The 24,186-nt window shown below is 39.5% G+C and overlaps 1 protein-coding gene across 1 annotated transcript in view; it reads left to right on the plus strand.

Annotated features, from left to right (window-relative positions):
• The window catches only part of CLNK (cytokine dependent hematopoietic cell linker), a gene marked incomplete at both ends in the record, with an annotated part of 101,109 nt that overhangs the window by 63,058 nt on the left and 13,865 nt on the right, over positions 1-24,186 (plus strand). The window contains 5 exons of the mRNA XM_082654032.1: positions 2,540-2,567; positions 7,306-7,324; positions 9,191-9,272; positions 13,240-13,280; positions 21,379-21,512. Of these exons, the coding sequence (XP_082510158.1) occupies positions 2,540-2,567; positions 7,306-7,324; positions 9,191-9,272; positions 13,240-13,280; positions 21,379-21,512 (304 nt within the window). The remainder of the gene's footprint in view (positions 1-2,539; positions 2,568-7,305; positions 7,325-9,190; positions 9,273-13,239; positions 13,281-21,378; positions 21,513-24,186) is intronic.

The raw sequence follows: 24,186 nt of genomic DNA on the forward strand, positions 1-24,186 counted from the left end.
ACATTGGGATGCATGTATCTTTTCGAATTATGATTTTCTCTGGGAATATGCCCAGGAGTGGGAATGCTGGGTCATATGGTAGCTCTATTTTTAGTGTTTATAAGGAACCTCCTTACTGTTCTACATAGTAGCTGTACCAATTTACATTCCTACCAACAGTGTAGAAGGGTTCCCTTTTCTCCACACCCTTTACAGCATTTATTGTTTGTACATATTTTCATGATGCCATTCTGACTGGTGTGAGGTGATACCTCATTGTAGTTTTGATTTGCATTTCTCTACTAATTAGAGATACTGAGCATCTTTTCATGTGCCTTTTGGCCATGTGTATGTCTTCTTTGGAGAAATGTCTGTTTAGATCTTCCACCCATTTTTTTGATTGGGTTGTTTGTTTTTTTTGTTATTGAGCTGCATGAGTTGTTTGTATATGTTGGAGATTAATCCACCTGCTAGAGAAATGAAAATAGAAACAAAAATTTTAAAAATGCAATCTAATTAAACTTAAAAGCTTTTTCACAACAAAGGAAACCATAAACGAAACAAAAAGACAACCCACAGAATGGGAGAAAATATTTGCCAACGAAGAAACCGAGAGCTTTGCTTTAAGAGAGGTTTCAATTCATTTTTAGTTGGGCCCATCTAGGTAGTCAGATGGCCGTTACTAATGACCACATGTGAATGACCACGTGAGGCTGCTGTAAGGTTCACTTTCCATGAAAACAGAAAGAAGATTGGAGATCTGAGCTTCTTTGGCCAACGCAGGAAGAATAGTGCCCGCTGCCTTCCTAACAGCTGCTCCCTAGGCCCCTGCGATGAATCGCCCTCCCTGGGAGGCTGTGATTTACGTCCAGGAATCAACTGCATCAGTGAAGACAGCTGCAGCCTTACAATTGGCCGTGCTCACTGTGGATGACAGTGGTGGTCCCCGCTATTGTGTTTCAGTCCCCATTGGTCTCTGCCAGCTCTGCCCTTCTCTATTTTATAGCTAAGTCTTGACTTCACAAAACAATTGCTGAATTGAAGCATCTCAGTTAAGGAAAACGCCATTTAGAACATTCATTGACAACTTGAAACTAGGAGAGAATGTTGACATTTGGGGAATGTTGGTTAGACATTCTCAACCACTTATGGGTCATTATTATGATGTACTTTATATATTTTGTCAGCTTATTTTTTTTTTTTTTTTTACTTAAATAGATGTATTTAAGAGGGAAACATATCATCACCATAAACAACCACAACATAATTTCAGAGCAAAACTTTCAGCCTGGGGGAGGTTTTCTCTGTTAGAAGGGAAGAATAGTAAAGTTAGAGTGATGTTTAGGATATACTAACCGCCACATGGAAACTGTCTCCTTGACATAATTAGAAAGAAGAAAAAAAAAAGTTTCCAACTATGTATCCATTGTAATTTGAATACCATGGTCCATGCACCAAATAAAACTCACCCCGAGAAATCATGAGAGCAATCATCATTTGCTGTAGGTCTAGCTACACATGGCCCACTTTAGAGTCCTCAGCGCTGTGCAAAAAGCAATGCTACAAACCTTAATTTTCTGATGAGGACATAGAACTGCAGACTGGTCATCGAGCCATGAAATTTCCTTTAAACTTCAGCAAATTCAGGGGCCCAAGGTGGGGGATTCAGCCAAAATTTAAATAAAGTGTGTGATATTTTACCAACAAAACACTCACTTGCCTAACTAAGGTTTTACCTTTTCAACTAGTAATGCTGACGCTGCATCAGTTCAAGCAACCTTAGTGGCAAAAATGCATATTCTGATGATTTGGGTGGTGGAAAAAATCATTATACATATCAAGAAACCATAAAAAGAGAGAAAGTATGGATTACAAAGAAGGTAGACAAATTCACACTCATGAATGGAAACTATTGATTTTAAAGTGTAAACTTTATTATCATCATAGTTTTGCAAGATGTTGCCTTTGTGGGAAACTGGGTTTCTGGAGTTTCTTCTGAGACCCCTCCAATGGTCTGATGTCCACTTTATCAAATGCCATGTTGAATTCTTTCCCTATCATGCAGTTTCGTGTTTTTCCTGTCTCAGATCTCCTTTAATTATCAGCATCCTTTCTCTCATGCATGCCTTCCTGGGGTCCGGCTGTACCACAACTTCACATTTAAAACCTTTTATACTCCCTCAAAGCAAAAAATGAAGAGCTTTAAAATGAAGGTAATAATAGCAGGTCCTTCTGTGCTAATGAAACTTGACATAGAAAACCAAATGTCAGGAGAAATGATGATGTTATTTAAATTCTCTTAAAGTGAGAAGCAAGTTTATTCATGTCCTTTCTGTCACCACCTTTTATATTGGCTCATAACTTCTCCTTTTGCTTAGAAAATTATGAGAAAAATAAACAGGGTTTAATTTTATAGAACAGTGATAAATATCACACTGGACTATGGGCTATTAATTTGGCAATGAAAATGTAATCAAAGAGTTTTTAAGGACTCAGAATGATTTTATCTTGATCATTATGAACTATATTTTATGTAACACCATACTTCTTTTCCTTGCAGACAGATAAGCTTAAAGAACTTAAGTGAGGTAAGTAGCAATTGTGTCCTAAGAAACAAAGAAGGGAATTTTTGTGCAAAGTGTCTGTGATTGGCAAGATACTTAATTATCATAATAGAAATGCTCAATATGTATTAATATCCCTATTTTAAAGGTGATAAAACTAAAGCAAAACAAAGTAAGCTCAAGATTTTAAATCAAATTCCATTTTGCCACCATATTCTGTGTTTATTGGTACAGTGATGAGAAGACCATGTCCATGATCCATGGAGGACATCAGGTTTCTACCAAGGGCTTCCAGCCTCTAGCATTTCAGAAATAAATGTTGGAAATTGTGTAATACTTTGCTATTTGTTCTTCACAAGAGAGAGAGGACTGCAGAGTAGAAGGAATATGAGATACAGAGTTGCACAGACCTGAGTTAGATTCCCGCTCTGCCACCAACTACTTTGTGAACTTGGGCAAATCCTCCTGCCCCCACCCAACCACCCCGTTCTGTTCTGTTTTCCCAATAAAAAAATAGAGGTGGATATCCTCAACTTGGCAAAGCTGTTGTGACAAAGTCAGTCAGTCAGAGTCAGCACGTAAATGACCAGGCGAGCAGTAGAGGCCCAGTAAATGGCCTGAAGATCAGGTAAGATGGAACTATCTTAGAGCCCTCTTAGATGTTTACTTTCTTAAGCCCCCAGAGAAGTTCCTTAAGCAGATGGTAGGTCCTCACTTCACTCCCACTGGCCTCCTAAGGGATTTGGTTCTTATCTTAGTATTTGACCTTTGCTCTTACATCATCTAGAACGTAAAGGTTGATCCCTTTCTTTCTCTCCTTCTTTCTTTTGATGTTGAAAACTCAGACTCTGTGTACCAGTGCCAAATTGAATCTCGGAGACAGTGTTTTGGGTAAAGTAGAAAAGAATAGCTTTATTGCTTTGCCAGGCAAAGGGGGACACAGTGGGCTCCTGCCCTTGAAAACTGTGTGTCCCAACGCCGGAGGATTTGGTGAGGAGTTTTTATAGCAATAGTTCAAGGGCAGGGTTGCTGATAAGGATCAGGGTGTGGGCAGGGCCTGCATTTCTTTAACCGGGCCTCAGGTGGTCTCCTGATATGTTTCTGTGGTTTTCAAGGTTATCAAACTGTGACCTTCTCTCTGGAATGAAGAATGCTCCCTCAAGTAGTTAACATCTTCCAGTTGTTGGCGATTTTAGCTCTGCAGAAGAGCTCAAAGATATTGTTATGTGTATCCCTTGAAGGGGAACCAGGACCCTGCCCCAAGGCTGCACTATTGTTTCTTGACTGCTCCTCCCTTGTCTCGGTATCTCCTCCCTTCCCTGATTAGCAATTGTTTGAATCTGCCCTTTGGGACTCAGAGAAGGTCGTGGAGTCTGGAGTCTGTTCCCTATGAACAAGGAACAGGGAACACAGAAAGGCTTCTGTGCCCAGGAGCCCCACAGGATCCTGCTCGGTTTTACTTTCTCCCTTTTTTCTTCCTTCCTTTCTTCCTCTCTTTCTTTCTTTCTTTCTCTCTCTCTCTTCCTTCCTTTCTTCTTTCCTTCCTTCCTCCCTTCCTCCCTCCCTCCCTCTTTCTTTTTCTTTCTTTCTTTCTTTCTTTCTTTCTTTCTTTCTTTCTTTCTTTCTTTCTCTCTTCCTTCCTTCCTTTCTTCTTTCTTTCTTTCTTTCTTTCTTTCTCTCTATCTCTCTCTCTCTCTCTCTGTCTCTCTCTCTCTTTCTGGTGTTATGACAATGTTAAAATTAAGAGTCACATTTCTAGCTTGTCTGTCAAACAAGATATTTATGACCTCTAATCCACAAGACAATCATGTGAAGGAGAAAAACACGTGACTGCTAAATGAGAGGCGCTGTTCAAGACTTCACTCAGCTTACCCTCTTCTGGGAGTTGCTGGACTTCCCAAGTGCCACCAGGAAGGAGAAAGTTGGGGTGGTTCTCTGCTGCTGGGGAACCCACACATCTAGAAGAACTCCACCTCTTTCTTCCTATGGGTTGGTTTATGTGTCCCGAGTAGGCAGCTACTCAAGATGACTTATATCCATAACTCACCAGTCAGTCTAAAAGGACAATAGCCCCACCAATCACAAACAAGCAAGAAGGAAATGGAGAGGTCAGTCTTAAACAGCAGGGACCATGCAGGACTCTTTGTTTTTCTTGCAACTTTGGTTGGCCTTCTGCTAGAAGTTGATATTATCTAAAGAACAACAAGGCCTAGTGGAAAAACACGTTCTTCCTCCTTATCTTTTGCCAAGACACTTCCTCTTTGTTTGTTTGTGCTGAGAGTCAAGGCCATTTCTCTATTCCAAAAGCCCATCTCATAGGGCACATGCCATGCTTGTGTGAGTGTTAAGTGCTTGCTCAAATTATATCTTGGGGACCAGAATTCATTCCAGCAGAAATGATGTGCCATCTGCCCCAATTCAAATTCACATAGCACTTTATAGTTTTCAAAAAGTAGAAATTTATTGTCTCCTTTAATTCTTAAAGAAGGAAAGAAAAAAAACCCTAAGAGAAAAAGAAGCTTCAGAGAGGTGACAAGAATTGCCAGGGTTCCCACAGCTGGCAGATGGAGCCACCCTAGAAAGCCCAGAGTCCCGATCTAAGCCCCATGCCCATGACTTTGCCCTAGAGAATACAGAGGCACCCCTGAGGTGAAATAGTGGGGAAAAAAGGAAGTAAGGAAGGAAGGAAAGGATGAGAGGGAGGGAAGGTGAGAAATAATAAAGAAGGCATTACTATTTAACTTGAATATGCTAATTTTCTAACCAAAAAAAAGTTAAAGTAGGGAAACTAGAGAGATTTCACTCCATTTTTCTAATTGCATTTGATTTTAAATTCAGAGCCCTCAAGCAAAATATTGGCTGGGTCTCAATTCAATAAAAAAAAATTGCTCCCCCAGACAGATGGCTTCCAGGCTATTTTTACAGCAAGGCTTTCTCCCCTCCTTTGACAAGCCTGAGAACCACAGCCGCAAATGATTGAGCACTTTGAACTGCCAGGTTCAAAGTCCTGAGGAAGACTCAGTGGGGAAGCTTTCAAAACACCCATAAAAATGGATTCATTCATTACCCTTTTTACATAGCCTATAGTTTTGCCTTTATTTGCTGTCCATGATGAAATGTATGTCCTCTTTCCAGAAAACTAGGGGATGCCAAGCTCTTTGAAACAAAAGGGCTTGTCTGGGCTTCCTTGGTGGCGCAGTGGTTGAGAATCCACCTGCCGATGCAGGGGACGCGGGTTCGTGCCCCGGTCCGGGAAGATCCCACATGCCGCGGAGCGGCTGGGCCCGTGAGCCATGGCCGTTGAGCCTGTGCGTCCAGAGCCTGTGCTCTGCAACGGGAGAGGCCACAGCAGTGAGAGGCCCGCGTACCACAAAAAAAAAAAAAAAAAAAGGGCTTGTCTGTTGGTTAGCCTTAGAAAAGATGTACAATGCCTCTCTAAGCTATTTATTGGTAAGTGATTCTTGTCTATGAAGCCAATGTGAGTCAGGAGACCTGGGCTCCAGGGTCAGCTCAGCCACAAGATAACTCTGAGAATCTGAGCAAATGGCACCACCTCTTCGGACCTCATCTGCAAACCACTGACTTTAACTTTTCGTGGACCTCAGACCCCTTTGAAATTTTGATGAAAGGTATAATAAAACTTCCTCACCCCAGAAAAAAAAAATGCACATATTTATAGAGGAAAAAAAATTTAGCTTTTCATGTCAGAAGGTTCATGGACCCCACGAGGCCATCCAAGGACCTCTTACATCCCCCAAGTTAAGAAGCTTTAGTCCAAATGATACCTGTGGACTTCCTCAGCTGATGCAATGCATGAAATGGACTTTAGAAAATTATTTGCAGTTAAGTAAATACTTCAGCAAATACTATACTTCTTGCGGCATTTTGATTCTTCAAGAACATAATAGGACTCAAGAATACAAGTCCCATAAGCACATAGACTTTCATAATGAAGAATGATCAAGAATTCTACTACTATTAAGGAAAAAAAGAGAATGAAAATGTTTGAGAAGAGAAATGGCTACGTTTAACAAGAATACTGTGAATATTTTCATGCTAATTTTTAAAAATAAAAATTCCAAAACAGGTATAAAGAAAATTAACTATGGCTTTCATCACTTAAACACAACCTCTATTAATATAATATTTTATCATATCTCTTCAAATCCTTTTTTCTACAAAATATGTCATAAGCCCAGTTTTTAATCCTGAACAATTTTATGTAACTTTGAGATATACTTACAGAGTAATCTTATTCCATACTCTACGTAAATACTTGCAATGCATTTCTAACATTCCAATAGTGAGTATAGCACCAAAAATTACTTAATAGTTCTCACTTAGAGGCTTATGTAGATTGTTTCCAGTGTTTCAATATTATAAGTAATGATGTACTGCACATCTTTGTACATGGAACTTGATCCAGATTTCAGGTTGTTGTCTAAGAAAAAGAAACTCATCAATGGAATTTTGGGGATAAGAATAAGAGTATTTCTAAGGCTCTTAATAGCTATGGTTAAATTGGTTTCCAAGAGTCAAAGCAATTTATAGTCCCATCAGCAGACTGTATATTTGCCTGTTACATCACACAAAGAGTATAAAATTTTTATTTTTGCTTAGTCTTTTGGAGGATTATTCGTAGATTTTTAAAAATCTATCCTAAAAAAACTAACCAACTGCTCTAAAAACATACATAGTATAATGTAAAATTCTCTGTCACTAAGAGTAACTCAATGTTTTGTTTTTTTTTAATTCAATACAGGTTCTTGGAACAGAGAAAGGTGAACTATTTATGTTTGTTTTCTTATCCTAATATCATTAGGTTAAGTCCTATTTCCAGGTTAATAGCATTAGTCATTTTTTTAAACGATTACTTGTTTCAGGGCCTGGGCTGTATGGACACGTACGTGGGTGCATGATGACGTGATCCAGATGGTTCCAGGACCTCAGAGTCTATTCAGGAGTCCTGTGGTCTGAACAGGGTGATTTAAATTGGGGGTGGGGTAGAGGTCTTTCTTCAGCTACAGGCTACTGACAAGGAGGCACACTGTCACCCCCTGCCACTTGGGAAAGACATTGCTGGCCTGCTGCTCCAGAGAAGCTCTTGGTCTCTCCATCTTTGATGTCACCCGTGCATACACACATAAGCCCTCATGCGTGCACGCATACACACTGCGGATGTCACTGTTGTGGAAGCATGCAATCCAACACTTGCTAGATGGCAGGATGCTAATCTGGTGATACCTTCATGCCCACATTTGGGATACTGTTCACCATTCACTTAGAATGATGAGTTATGTCCAGAGCCAAAGGACCTGAGCTACGGCCCAAAGAGTTAACACAGGCAGCCTAGTTTGACAAAGCAACATTGGGCTAAGATTTCAGAGGCTCACCACCAGCTCACTGCGTGTTTTGACCAAGTTGCACTGATTCTGTGAGTCTCAAGTCTGCTCTTTTTACATTGAGAAAGTTAGACTGGAGTGGGACCTAACCTGGGTTTGTGGATTCCCAAGGGTTTCTGATAGAGGAGTGAGGGTCTGTTGGCAATTCTAAATAATTTTAAAATCTAAAGGAAACTGCACCCTTTTCCACAATAAAGCTCAGCATCCTACTGAAATGTTGAGGAGTTGTCGCCTCAGGCTTCAGTGATTATAAACCCAGCAACGTGACATTGATCAGCTCACAGAGGTGGCTGTTGATGACCTGAAATGATTTTATGGGATGTATGACTAGTGGACCAGTCACTGACTCCAATCACTTTTCAAGTAATGACAGCCCTTCTGTCAAAGGTGTTGAGTTTGTGATCAGCCTTGGACACAGCACAGAGTAACAGCCAAAATTAAGACATGTCAGTGTTTATGCTTCCTTAACTTTACTACTTACCACTGCAACTAGAAGAGTGTTTTATGGGATTCCCTATCATAGTATTATTATGTGCCCTTGGTAATTCTGGATGGCTAGTTAAAATCTATCCAGGATGAAAAGGAAATAAAAAGTGGTAACACCAATGACATATGTAATTACTGAATAAGTCCAGTTCCTGTGGTTGTCAAAACTTTTCAAAACTTGAAGATCAAAGGGGAACAACTGAGAAAACTCACGTCTGGTGGGAACCAGGTGGAAACCGCTGGTCTATAATAGAATCCTGGGAGCTCTCCTGCCCTATCACCGCAGAGATAGGAGAATTCAGGTGTGCCTGGGCCAGCATCAGGCATCCCCCTACCCTACATTGCTCAGAATAGTTCTTAAGCTTAACATTTTTGTTTATGTTTCTATGTAAGTTTTCATTTGAATGGAGAATTCAACCTCAGTCCACTTCCACTTCAAGCCCTTCCAATACCAAATACCTTCCAATGAAATATTCTATATATTGGCAAGTTCAAGGATGAGTTCCAAATTTAATATTTTTATAATATTATTGAATATTCAACATTCAAAGCAATTTTTATAGCCTCAGGGAGAAGCCAGTCCCAGGAGCCACGGTTACTGCAGAACACGTGGGTTACAGTTTCCACTAACCATGAACAGCTTACTCTTAATAATCAGAGATTACTTGGATGAAATTATAGCAGTTCCGCTAGACTTCTAATGGTCCCCTATCATTTTCCTTTTGCAACCTGCCCAAATTCTGTGACGCCTTTACACAGTTCCTCATCATCAGATGAAGCCTGAATTATCTCACCTGTCACAAAACCAAAGTCCTCAAGAGATTTCTCTTGCCATTACCAGGTAAGGAGCCAGGAATCCCTTGCTGGGTCCCAGCTTGGGGGTCAGGTTATGTGTTGTCTGGGATGATGACTCACAGAGGCTTCCTGAGAAAGAGAAACTCTGGCCTTTCATAATGAGGCCCAGTGTTGAGGCCCCAGGGAAACCTGTGAATCATTGTTGTTGTTGAAGTTAATAACATTGTTCTTCCTGCACTTTATAAGCGATTGATTGCATGTTAGAGACGATATTTGAAAACATGGATATTAAGTAGGGAGGATTAACTGGAATGGAGGCTAGTCAACCCTGGAAGAAAAGTTGGCTTTTCTAACTAGTCTCAGTGGATGACACACAGAAACTGACGATTACTTTGGAAAAGCACTTTATAAATGGCCAGGGGTTGAAAATGCCATTATCTGATTAAAATCTTGCCTGATCAGGTTATTGTGACAAATGTCATCCCAACAGAAGAGTCAAGGAGACTAGTAAGGCTCAGGCTGGTGATTCATTGGCCAAGGTCACGTACATTAGTGGTAGCTTCCTTAACATACAGTCTCCAAAATTAGTGCTATCAGACCCTCGTGACCCCAGTCTGACCAGTGGCTCCAGCTCAGTTCATGTTACTCTCCACCGCCTCCAACACAGGACACTTGCATGTGCTATTCCTCTGCCTATAACAGCACACCCCCATATTTCCCTCTCTCCACCCTCTCCCTACTTGGAAAACTCCTCTTTATCCATCAGACCACAGCTTAAAGCCACCCTGAATACAAGAGGTAGTTCTGACCCATTCCCCAAAGGGAATAAATGAGGCCCAGAGAGACTGAGTCTCTTGCCATTGAAATCAAGTCCAACTCCACTCTTCAGTAGCCCATGATGCCTACACTGACTTGATTTTAAAAATGCAGCCCATAAATCTTGACTTTCCTTAGTGCCTGCCCACAGTTAAGGTGCTCTTTTATTATTTAATAATACGCTGTTTGTGACGGAATAGAGTATTGCTTAAGAGGGAGCCCCTGGAATCATACTGCCTGGCTTCCTCACTTACAAACCGTGTGGCCTTGGGCAATGTCACTCACCTTCCATGTGAAGCTGAGAGCAGGGCCAGACCTGTTCAACCTGCCCATGTGCCCGCTAACCACCAGCTCTCAATGCCATTGCCAGGCCCTGTATGTCAGGGGCATGGTCTCCATCCCCCACTCCCTTCCTCTCTCTCACTTTCTTGTCCTATTTCACACCTTCAGCAACTTTGTTCTCAGTCTTTGATCTGTGGACATTAGGACTGCAGTTTCATAACTCTTATTAGGCTGTTTTCAGTTTAAGACCCAATCTGACACAAAACTCTTGCCCATACAATAAGTACATACTCTTTCTTAATGTAATTTTCTGAAAGGAAACAAAAACACATCATATTATAGTGAAAAGATGAGATTTTAGTTGGGCCCACATCTGTAGTAGTTGTTATTCAGTGTGGTTTGGCTTCTTTTGTTTGTTTGTTTAATTGAACAAAGTCTCCTGATTTTTCTTCCTCTCTTAACTGGCTGCTTCTTCTAAGTCTCCCTTTTAGGCTTTTTCCAAAACTGAACTCTGAATGTTGGTATTCCTCAGATCCTTCTGATGTCCTTTTTTCTATCAGTAAGAGTGTAGGCAGTTCATCCATCCCTACAGTGTCAAGGGTCAACTCTATGTTGATAATTACTAACTCTCTATTCTCTGCCCCAACCACCCTTCCTAGCCCCAGACCCATATATCCAGCTACCCAATGGGCAGTTTTCCTTAAATCAGTGACAGATATCTCAAACTCAGTGTTAGAAACTGAACTCTTCATTTCTACTTTCATTTCTGGACCAACGCTCTCCTCCTACAAACTTTCTCACCTCAGTAAATGGTATACTGTCTTTCCCATCTTCACTCTTCCCATCCAAATCATTAAAAACTCCCAAAATTCTCAAATCTCAACTCAAAATGGGTCTTGAGTCTATCCATTTCTACCCATTTCCCCAGCTCCCAACATAAACCAGCCACCATCAACTCTTGCTTAAACAGTAGCCTTCTAATGAAACAGTAGCCTTCTAATGATACATCTTCATACCCTACCTTCCATCCATAAGGAACTACTTTCTGGTCTCTTGAAGAATAAACCATGTTTTCTTGCCTCTGAGCCTTTGCACCTGCTGTTCCCTCTGCCTGGAACACACCGTTACTCCTCACCAATCTCCTATTCACCTTTCAGAAGTCAGCTCAGTTAGCATATGTCCCAGGAAGACTTTCCTGAGAATCAAATCTATTTTGTCTGGATTGTGACCTTCTTCTGCTACCACAGGATCTTCTGCTGTGCTCACCTCAATTGTGGTGTTTACCCCAAATTGTGATTATGGTATAATCATGTCTTCCCTCCATAAATTAAGCTGCTTTAGGATAGAGGCCATGTCTTATTCATTTGATATCCCCCAAAACATATCACGTACTTGGTAAATGCTCAATAAATGTTTATAAAATGAAAGAATTATTTCTATTTCAGTTTAGGTAGTTTTTTTTTTACTTATATTTTTATAAACTTTGTACACAAAACCTAGAATATCCTCAGAGGATATCCCTATTCTCTCAATATTTTCTAAAAATCCTGAAAAATTAGGGCAGTGAAATTTTGCTATCTGTGATTATTTTTCCAGATATTTAAAAAATTGTACACTGGCTCCTAGTAAAGGGATCCTGATTTTAACAGAATCGAAGGCTTAGATAGCAGGAGAAGTCTAACCAGTGATGACAGCACAGTGTGGTGGTTCAATGATCTAATGGCATTTTTATCTACCAAGCAAATCATAAGACCCCAGGCTTCCGTGGAAATAACAAAAACCAGATATGTACTCAGTTGATTTCATTGGTGCTGCAAAAGGGCTAGATTTCATTGAATTAACCCAGAGGCTTTGTTCAATTGTACAGTCGTGGCATAGAACATGCTCCATGTAATTAGATTTAACTGTAGGAGCAACTAAAGTTTAAAATGACAATGCCAACAACAATACAAAATGAACCAGAAAATCAGAGCTGCATGTTACACAAAGCCAAACATTAAGTAAAGCACCAAGTAAAGCCATTGGTAAACAGTCTTTTTTTTAAATAAATCTATTTATTTATTTATCTTATTTTTGGCTATGTTCGGTCTTCATTGCTGCACGTGGGCTTTCTCTAGTTGCGGTGAGCAGGGGCTACTCTTCGCTGTGGTATGCGGGCTTCTCATTGCAGTGGCTTCTCTGTGCTGCAGACCATGGGCTCTAGGCACATGGGCTTCAGTTGTGGCACACAGGCTCAATAGTTATGACGCATGGGCTCAGCTGCTCCGCGGCATGTGGGATCTTCCCCGACCAGGGCTCAATCCCATGTCCCCTGCATTGGCAGGTGGATTCCTAACCACTGCACCACCAGGGAAGTCCCAGTAAACAGTCTTTGTGTGTTTAGAAATGCATATCATTTTATTGCCTTTTATTATGCATATCATTTTATTGCCTTTTATTATGTTTTTATAATCCCTTTTTCTTTATCAATTTCCTTGTAATAATCCACAATTTTCTTACCTAGCTCACATTAAGAAGGAATAAAATAATTTCTATTCTTTTCTTCTTTGCTATGGCTGACTCTCCTTCAATTGGTAAACAACTACTATAGAGTAGGAGCCCCATCCAGCTACATAGCATTTTCTATAGTGACTGTAGCTACAACGCAAGTCTAAATTCATAGCTTCCAAAAGTAAAGAATTTTGATGTGTGCTCACTGAAGTGACATGGAAGGAACTTATGTGGTTAAGTCGCTTTGTTCCATATCTAATGTTCATCTGTATTGAGAAAGGAAGGAACCAGCATTTTATCAACCTTACAAAACAGACAATTTTTCATCCAGTAAAATATAAAGTGCTCTGTAAATATGACAGGCCATGAGTACTGACCCAGCGTGGGAAATACTAACGTTCTTTCAATTGTAACATTTCCTTTAGCTCTTCATTCGTGACTCACAACCAGAGTGTACAAAACAGAGGTAAGAACACTTTATGAAATAATTATAGAAATAAGTAGGTTAAGTCATACACTGCTATATTCCTGCATCGTGACTTAGCTTTTGTGAATCTCAGAGTCTCTGAGCTGATGCATGTAGATATAATTCGCTTGTTTTCATTGATAGGCAGCATTGCATCGCATTAATATAATGTTTATCCATAGTTAAATACCATCACTTAGGTGTTTCCAGTTTTTTCCTCTTATGAATGTTAGTTTGTTGTGAACAATATCATTGATGTCTTCCCCTGTGTATAATATGTACATGTTTTCCCAAATACTTAATATGATAAGTTCTTTTTCTAAGAGTGAAATGGCCATGTCTTAGAATATTCCTCTCTTCAGTGGCACTAGATGTATTTTCCAAAGTAGTGTATCACTTTGTTTCACCAAAAGCGTGTGAGACCCCATCGTTCCCCATCCTTTCCAACAGTTGTTTTTTGGCAAACTTTTAGTTTTTGTCAATCCATTCGGTGTAAAATAACTTTATCTTAAGAAGAGTCTGTGAAATGGAGAAAATAAAACTGACCTCTCTTACTAATTGATTGTAAAGATAAAAATCAGAAGCATACCATGTCCATGGAGATATCAAAAGCAGCATATAAATATAGTGTTATATTACTGTTGATGATGGGTTTTGATATTGTTAGTATTATTTGGCCCAAACTAGATCTGTCATGTTCTTTTTTCTTTCTTTCTTCAATCCTATGCCATGGATATTCTGTGTTCAGGTCTAATCTTTTGATCTCTTTCTTCTGAGCCACAAGAGAGGGCTTTAGGGCTGGAGAAAATGAACTCCATGGGATACAGTGGGAAGACCGAGGGCTCTACTGACCTTGGTCCCAGTTCTGCCTCTCTGAGCTTCACCCTCCTCCATCCATAAAATTCAAATAATGATATTAACTCTCAGAGTTAATACACACACACACACACCCCACACACAGAGCCCTCACTTTGCACATAGTAGGCAACTGACACATTTTAATATCCTTCCTTCTTTTTTGCATTCCCTTTCCCTCTCCAGGGATTCTCCACCTAACTGATCCTGTGAGACCAAGAGTTTCCTCCCTGGCCTCCATCATGTCTTTATTTCTCTTCTACCCTATGCCATCTGGGCCTTAGGTTGAAAACTAATTTGGCCCATGTACACATTTCTAATAAGAGTTTCCCAAGAAAGAACTCTTTTTCTAAAGTGCGATGAACAAAGGGGGCTGTGATTAACCCAATGGCTCAATCCCTGGAAATTAAATGATAGGAACAGTAGTCCTAGAGGCCATATCTTGGTGTATGAAAATGAAAAGACTTGGAGTATCCAGGTGGAAGGTTCAAGGCCTGAATGGGCCCAGAAAGGGCTTTACTGATGGGGGTTTTGAGAATGGAAATGTTGCAGAGATAGAGAAGCAGAATCATAGATCAAAGAGGAATCCAGAGTCTTAACCTGAAAGACAAAATCTTGCACAAATAGAGAGTCGGGACCTTCAAGTTGGTGGAGGACTAAGACGTGGAGATCACCTTCCTCCCCATAAATACATCAGAAATACATCTACACGTGGAACAACTCCTACAGAACACCTACTGAACACCGGCAGAAGACCTCAGACTTCCCAAAAGGCAAGAAAATCCCCACGTACCTGGGTAGGACAAAAGAAAAAAGAAAAAACAGAGACAAAAGAATAGGGATGGGACCTGCACCTCTGGGAGGGAACTGTAAAGGAGGAAAAGCTTCCACACACTAGGAAGCCCCTTCACTGGCGGAGACTGGGGATGGACAGGGGGGAAGATTCGGAGCCATGGAGGAGAGCACAGCAACAGGGGTGCAGAGGGCAAAGCGGAGAGATTCCTGCACAGAGGATCAGCGCCGACCATCACTCACCAGCCTGAGGCTTGTCTGCTCACCCGCTGGGACGGGTGGGGACTGGGAGCTGATGCTCCAGCTTCAGAAGTCAGACCCCAGGGAGAGGACTGGGGTTGGCTGCGTGAACACAGCCTGAAGGGGGCAAGTGCACCACAGCTAGCTGGGAGGGAGTGTGGAAAAAGCTCTGGACCTACCTAAGAGGCAAGAGACCATTGTTTTGGGGTGTGCGAGGAGAGGGGATTCCTTCCCTGTCTGTCCACAGAAGGCAGAGCACTGCCTAAATTAGCTCCAGAGATGGGCGCAAGCCATAGCTATCAACTCAGACACCAGAGACAGGCATGAAACCCTAATGCTGCTACTTCAGCCCCCAAAAATCCTGTGTGCAAGCATAGGTCACTATCCACATGTGCCACCTGTCCCACCGACCCCAGGAGCCTAGCAGCCTGCCACTGCCAGGGTCCCGTGATCCAGGGACAACTTCCCCAGGAAAACACATGGCACTCCTCAGGCTTTTGCAATGTCACACTGGTCTCTGCCACCTCAGGCTCAACCTGCATTCCAATTATAACTACAGTACCCCTCCCTCCCCACGGCATGAGTGAGCCAGAGACCCCTAATCAGCCGCTGCTTTAAACCCATCCTGTCTGGGTGGGAACAGAAGCCTGAGGGTGACCTACATGCAGAGGTGGGGCCCAAACTAAAGCTGAACCCCAGGAGCTGTGCGAGCAAAGAAGAGAAAGGGAAATTTCTCAATGCAGCCTCAGGAACAGCGGATTAAATCCCCACAACAAATTTGAGGTACCCTGCATCTGTGGAATACCTGAATAGACAATGAATGTTCCCAAAATTGAGGCGGTATATTCTGGGCACAACTGTAGACTTGGGGTTTGCTGTCTGCGACTGACTTGTTTCTGATTTCTATGTTTATCTTAGTATAGTTTTTAGTGCTTTTTAGTGCTTGTTATCATTGGTGGATTTCTTTATTGGTTTGGTTGCTCTCTTCTTTTTTTTTATTTTTTATTTTAATATAAAGGCAGCACATGCACCTCAATATCAAAGAAACAAACAACTCAATCCGAAAATGAGCAGATCTAAATAGACATTTCTCCAGAGAAGATATACATATTGTCAACAAACACATGAAAGGATGCTAAACATCACTAATCATTAGAGAAATACAAATCAAAACTACAGTGAGGTATCACCTCACACTGGTCAGAATGGCCATCATCAAAATATATACAAACACTAAATGCTCGAGAGGGTGTGGAGAAAAGGGAACCCTCTTGCACTGTTGGTGGGAATGTAAGTTGATACAGCCACTATGGAGAACAGTATGGAGGTTCCTTAAAAAACTAAAAATAGAACTACCAACAATACAAAACAAAGTAGAACTACCATATGACCCAGCAATCCCGCTACTGGGCATATACCCTGAGAAAACCATAATTCAAAAAGAGTCAGGTACCACAATGTTCATTGCAGCACTATTTACAATAGCCAGGACATGGAAGCAACCTAAGTGTCCATCGATAGATGAATGGATAAAGAAGATGTGGCACATATAAACAATGGAATATTACTCAGCCATAAAAAGAAAGGAAATTGAGTTATTTGTAATGAGGTGAATGGACCTAGAGTCTGTCATACAGAGTGAAGTAAGCCAGAAAGAGAAAAACAAATACTTCCTGCTAACACATATATATGGAATCTTAAAAAAAAAAAAAAAAGGTTCTGAAGAACCTAAGGGCAGGACAGGAATAAAGACACAGACGTAGAGAATGGACTTGAGGACACGGGGAGGGGGATGGGTAAGCTGAGACGAAGTGAGAAAGTAGCACTGACATATATACACTACCATATGTAAAATAGCTAGCTAGTGGGAAGCAGCCGCATAGCACAGGGAGATCAGCTCGGTGCTTTGTCTCCACCTAGAGGGGTGGGATAGGGAGGGTGGGAGGGAGACAGAAGAGGGAGGGGATATGGGGATAGATGTATACTTATAGTTGATTTACTTTGTTATACAGCAGAAACTAACATAACACTGTAAAGCAATTATACTCCAATAAAGATGTTAAAAAGAAAATATTGCTAAAAATAAAGAACAATTAAGGAATGGAACAGCAGTGTTAGTGAAGTGGGACGGTCTTCAAAGTCATGAGTCCAGTCAAGTACCCTCTGGCTGGAGTGGATCATTAGTACTGGGGTCATGTAGATTGTTCTCTACTCATCTTAGAAAAAACAGGCTGCTTAAAGAAATGGCCTGGGGTGGACGAAGGAAATGTTTTGGCCTCCAGTGCCTTCAAATACCATTAATTCCTTTTTTAGTCAACAAATATCTCAATTTGCTATACAGCAGAAACTAAATTGTAAATCAACTATACTCCAATAAAAATTAATTTTTAAAAATATTTTAAGAACAACAAAAAAACCCCAAATATCCATCAAGCACATGGTTTATACCCCATTGGGCTGGGCCCTAAGTGTACAGAATAGAGACAGCCCCATCCTTTAACTACCCAGTGCTTGAACTCTGTGATGCTATCAGCTTACTGAGTGATGTTCATTCTCCTGGGTAAAAATTCACCCTTGGGTCATCAGTGCTTTGCAGAAATTAGATGTACAGAAAATAGCACACAATCCAGGCACACATAGAGTTCTGAGTCTAGTGGGCTCGCTAAAGCTTACTGGTTTTAAGTTGAACACTTCAGATGAGGGAGACAGTACTCTTCACTTAGACTCATGATAACTACTTCTCTGTCAATGTAGATATCATTATCCTTATCCAACAAATGAGAAAATATTCAGTTACTCTTGATAGCTAAGTTACTACTTGATAAACAGACTTTGCTCAATTCTCTGATAAATGAATTCAAGCTAAGCTATTAAGAGGCTAAGTAGATGGATCTCAGGACAAAAAGAAAATGATTTTGATATATTGGAAGAGAATCCAGAAAGGTTTGGTGATACTCCAAATAGTAACATTACTCTCTAAATTTGGGGTGGTGGATGATTTCTTTTCTCTTTTGTTTGTTTTAGTTTTTGTTCATTAATGTTTTCCTTTCTATCTGCATTTTATAAATGTTCTTTGAAATATATGACTCTTTACTTAGAAAATTATTTTTTAAATTTTATGTAAGGGTAAGGTTAAAATTTGCTAATAAGTATGGAGAGCTGCTTAAAACAATGGTTTTATTCTAAGTTTCAAAAGAAACATCTAGAGCTGTTTAATAACACTAACAGCAGTAGCATTTATTGAGTGACTAGTGTGGATCAGGCACTGTACTAAGAGTTTTATATACATGAGAATTTTCAAATATTAGTAAATATTGATATCAGTATGGTTCTACAACCCATACCGTTTTTATTAGACTACCCTAATTTTATTGCCCACCTACAGATTGTTCTCTTTATTGTTCTTCCATCTACGCTGTGTCAACCTCTTTTTTAATGTAAGCCTCTATTCTCCAAGTAGGACAGTCCTATTTCTTGCAGTTATAAAACTCAAATGCAATGTTTTATATAAAGAAAACTTTCCAAAGATTACTGCCATTACTTAAGAACAAAATCAATTAAATACTTGTAGGGGATTACATACTCAGAATTTTATTCATTTATTAAGCAAAAATCCATCCAGGCCTTCAGGGGAAATAGCATGGCAAAGTTGTTTTTTTGTTTGTTTGTTTTGTTTTTTTTAACTCATTCTCTGAATAGACTACAAATGCACATAGCTGTTTCCAAATTCTTTTTCAAGTAGGATTTTTAAATATTCAAGCAAGGCCCTCAGAGTTGAAATATATTAAATCAGTTGCCACAATATCAAGAAAAATTCATAATCACTGAACTCTTATTACATATGCCACACAAACTGATACGAAACGCTGATAATGGTTATTTTTTTACTCTGAAGTATGTTCTTACTGTTTCAATCCATGTTGAAAAGATAGCTATGGCCATTTAAATAATGTCTCTATGTATTGATTCACTATGATTTAAAATAAAGTTGTTAAAGTCTTTTTTTTATATTTCAATAACTCTTTTAGTTTTCTCTTGGTTAGGATTTGCCTGGTCTACGGTTCTCCATCCTTTCATTAGTGATCCTTTTGTGCCATTATATTTCAGATGTGTAATTAGCACAGACCTGGAATTTTTAAACCAATCTGCACCTGATTTTTAAGTGTTAAACTTACACCATTGATATTTATTGTAATTACTAATATTTTTTAATCAATTTTTATATTTTGTTGTGCCTCCTATTTGCCAATTTTATTGACTTTTTTTTCTTTTCCTGCCATATATTGGATTCATTTCTTTACTCCTCTTTTTTTCTCTTTCTAGAAAGTTATACAAATTCTATTCTTCCATTGCTTACCTTCAGTGTTTAGCTAAATAAATAAATAGTATGCTTGAATTTTAAAACTCTGAAGTTCATATCCTCTTCCCAACAATACAGCAAACTTAAGATGATTTTGCTCTGATGGTATGGATGCTGTACTGTGTTTGAAAGTAGAGCTCTTTTCCTTATAAAATAAAATTTGAAAAGGCAGAAATGTCTTTAGCATTATTCCTATTTTTAGTCATAAATTGGTGAGTGAAATTAACTTACTATGATGAATGTAATTTCAACTTTAATTGATCAAACACTTATCTAAAACAAACATTTTGATACATGTAATTCCCTATATTCTTAGACTCCTCATTAAAAGCCACAAACCTTGGAACCCTTGAAATAGAACTTTCAATGTTGCAGGAGTATTCTTTGCTCTTCTTAGTAAGCCTACAGAGAAATTTGGCATTTTGATGACAAAGAGCAGCATAAATACATACATAACTTGCGTTACAATAACTGGCATATAAAAATTTGCTAATGTTTTATTTAGTATTTTGTCTCAAAAATATACTGTGTGAATATAACTATTCCATTTTTTTCAATGCTCTTATTAATCTACTAACCAGAACTATAACTTGGGTAATAGACTGTTTTCTAGACTGAATTAAGACTAAATAGCTTATTATTCTGCCTTAATACTAATCACCCCTTTTCCATTTTATATGTTATTACTGTCTAATATTTTATTTTGATATTGTTTTTATACCCTCAAAGCCTTATAATTTGTATACACTTAATCCTTGCTTTAAATTACTAATATATTTATAAATATCTTTTTTTAAGTATTCCTTCTAACACCTCACTCCTTCCTTGTGGGCTTAATTTCTTGAAATTCATTTTTTATTAGTGTTTACTGGAATGACACAGTGGAAATGTTATTTTTATTGAAGTACGTAGAGAAAATACCACATCAAAACTGGACAAGTGTTTCAATGAACTTTTTGTATTCTGTTACTTTAAAATCCATCGATCTATCTTCCCTTCTAAAGAATCTTTTACACAGGCATGATTTTGTAGCATCATATATTAGTCACTTGGAAAGCAGTGGTTCACAGACCTGAGCAGTTATTTTCTATGTTAACTTATTTTAGTACATAATATTGTTTTAAATCACATTTGCACGTAACACCTCCAATCTCATCAGAAAAGTCAAACTGTGGATATGCTATTCAGTCACGGTGGCAGATACAAGTTTTTCCAAATTCCAGTTTGCACTTGAAAAGTCTAATTTTAAAATTGGCCACAAATACTACCAGTTGCTTTCCATGAAGTGACAGGCTTACTTTGTTCATTTTTATTAAAGTATCTGCCAAGTGCCCAAGTCTGAATAATGATAGTCTGTGTTAGTCATTCTTTCAGGTTAAAAATGATGTTCCATTAAAACAAAAATTTATTCTTTTACATTTAAAAAATGGTGTTTTCTGAGTTGGGAACAAGCTTGGCTTGTTAAAGAAACTGAACAGAGTTCTTTATGGTTAAAACAGTGTGGAGGATGGGGGCTGGATGAAGAAATAAAAGAAAGATTATCTGGGACCTTATTGACAGAAGTTAAAACGTTTGGATTTTCTTCCAGGTGTAAAGGAAATCATGGAAGGATTTGTACTGGGGGGCGGGGAGGTGGCAAAGTCAGAATTACATTTTTTAAAGATGACTCTGGATACCCTAAAGAGACAGGGGCAAAAGCTGAAGCAAGAGAACAGTCTAGAGGAGACTGCTGTCTGTAGTGAGATGATGGTGGTACAGACCAAGGTTGCCATAGACACAGGAGGGAGGGATGGGTTCCAGCTCCTTGTCAGAGGGACGCAGTCATATTTAAATGTGAATTTATTTTTCCAGATCATAAAGAAAGCATGCAGTCCTATCCTCCTCAGAGATGTCCGTCTTCAGCCAGCTATGGCCCTCTGGAAAATTCGCTACGTTGTAAAAACACGAGCAGGAAGAAACCTCTCCCCACAAGGTCTGACGAAGAGGTAAAACAGACACTTCTCTGCAATATTTTTCTAGATGAACTTAGCATCTAAAGAGAGCTTTCTTGAACAGTGCTTAAAAGGAGATCATTATGACTGGATCTGAGTGTTCCCCTTCTGGCTATGTATTATTGGGCTTTAATATTTTTTTAAGTATTTTGCTATATAACTTTTTTTTTTTTTTTTTTTTTTTTGCTGTACGCGGACATCTCACTGTTGTGGCCTCTCCCGTTGCGGAGCACAGGCTCCGGACATGCAGGCTCAGCGGCCATGGCTCACAGGCCCAGCCGCTCCGCAGCAATGTGGGATCTTCCCGGACTGGGCCACGAACCCGTGTCCCCTGCAACGGCAGGCGGACTCTCAACCACTGCGCCACCAGGGAAGCCCTCACTAGATTCTTTAACTTGCATATTTCCAGATTCTAAAAGTGCTTTTTTAAAATTAATCCAAAAAATAGAGATTTAGGACTGTTTTATATTTATTGACTGTTCAGTAATCTTTTAGAATTGATGGGTATTTACATATTGCAATTGTTTTTCCAACAAAAGATCCACGTATTGTATGCTCATTTCATTTGAACAGTCTAGGAAGCATGTGTTGAGCACTTATTCTATACCAGACAACCTGCTAGAAGCTATGGTCTCTGCCCCAGAGGAGACATACAGAGGAGGGAGAGATGAAAATAGATAGTAGATGGATTCTTGCTTGCCCTTCATTTATTTCCTGGTCTCTTTCTAAAATATTCTCCATCCCTACAATCAGTTCTCAGACCACGTTGCACTTATACTTACCTATATGGGGGGATAAAACTTTCTTTGTAAATTCTATGCTCTTTCCTCAATCATCTTGCAACATTACTTATTAAAGTCTTTCACAATAAGGCACAAAAAGACATGCTTCGTCTGGGTCTCCATCCCATATCCTCATATGCTCAGGGTTCTGCTACAGAGCTTGCAAAAGATTTTAAGCAGAAGCAGAGTACATAGAATACCTCTGTGGTCAATTGCTCATAATCCCTACAGCGTCCCAAGCGCCATTGGTTGTCCTTATATTTACATTAATTTTGACCTTAATTCTAAAAGAAGTCTCATACAGCTAAGTTTGACTTTGGGGAATGTTTTGCACATAATTCTTTTGTTGCCCCTTCTTATAGACCTGGTTTCCTTTTCCTCATCATCTCCTTCATAAGCGCTGGAATCCCAGGGTCCTAACTAGATGTCTATCCAAAAGTTACATCCCTCCCAGAGCCTGGATTCCTCAAGCATGGGAAAGTCTTGCACTAAATAAGGATTGCCCTGATTTCAACTATTTGAACGCACCTTTATGATCTGTGGCCTATCCATGTACTATCAATAATAATGTTATACTTAATCAAGTTAACTTTTTACATTTTATATCACTACTCCAAATAGAAAACCAGTATTACATACATATAAAGTAATCTTTTTTTTTTAATTTATTTTATTTATTTATTTTGGGCTGTGTTGGGTCTTCGTTGCTATCCACAGGCTTTCTCTAGTTGCAGTGAGCAGGGACTACTCTTCATTGTGGTGCACGTGCTTCTCATTGTGGTGGCCTCTCTTGTTGCGGAGCACGGGCTTTAGGCACACGGGCTTCAGGAATTGTGACACGCGGGCTTCTGTAGTTGTGGCTCGCAGGCTCTAGAGCACAGGCTCAGTAGTTGTGGCACACAGACTTAGCTGCTCCGCGGCATGTGGGATCTTCCCAGACCAGGGATCGAACCTGTGTCCCCTGCATTGGCAGTGGATTCTTAACCACTGCACCACCGGGGAAGTCCCAGAAAGTAATATTAAAACTAATTGCAGCATTCTACTTCTAGGTATATACCCAAAAGAAATGAAAGCAGGGACTCAAACAGATTTTTGTACATCCATGTTGACAGCAGCACTATTTATAATAGCCAAGTGGTAGAAACAACCCAAATGTCCATCAACAAATAAATGGATACAGAAAATGTAGTAACATTATTCAGCTGTAAAAAAGAATGAAATTCTGACAGGTGCTACAACATAGATGAACCTTAAAAACATGATACTAAGTGAAATGAGTCAGACACAAAAGGACAAATATATGATTCTCGTTATATGAGGGTAAAATAAGTAAATTCATAGAGACAGAAAGTAGAATGGTGGTTACAAGGGGCTAGGGGAGGAGATAATGGGAGTTGTTGTTGAAGGTGTACAGAGTTTCAGTTTGGGATGATGAAAATATTTTAGAGCTGGATCGTGGTGCTGGCTGCAAAGAAATGTGAACGTGCTCAATGCCACTGCATTGTATGAACAATTGAAAATGGTTAAGTGGTAAATCTTATGATGTGTATATTTTATCACATTTTTGAAAAAAATTTTATTGTAGCTCAAACAAAACAAGGCTATTAAATTGTAGCAGGAGCGGTGGAATAGGGAGGGTGGGAGGGAGGGAGATGCAAGAGGGAAGAGATATGGGGATATATGTATATGTATAGCTGATTCACTGTGTTATAAATCAGAAACAAACACACCATTGTAAAGTAATTATACTCCAATAAAGATGTTAAAAAAAAATTGTAGCAGGATGCCATCACTCGCTAATGAGTCTCAGCATAAGGAGAGATTAGAAATACCAGAGAGATATTAAGGACAAAATAGCACCAAAATGAAATGCCCCTCTTGGATTA

The sequence above is a fragment of the Grampus griseus genome (assembly GCF_964374135.1).
Source record: "Grampus griseus genome assembly, chromosome: 4".
NCBI lineage: Eukaryota > Metazoa > Chordata > Mammalia > Artiodactyla > Delphinidae > Grampus > Grampus griseus.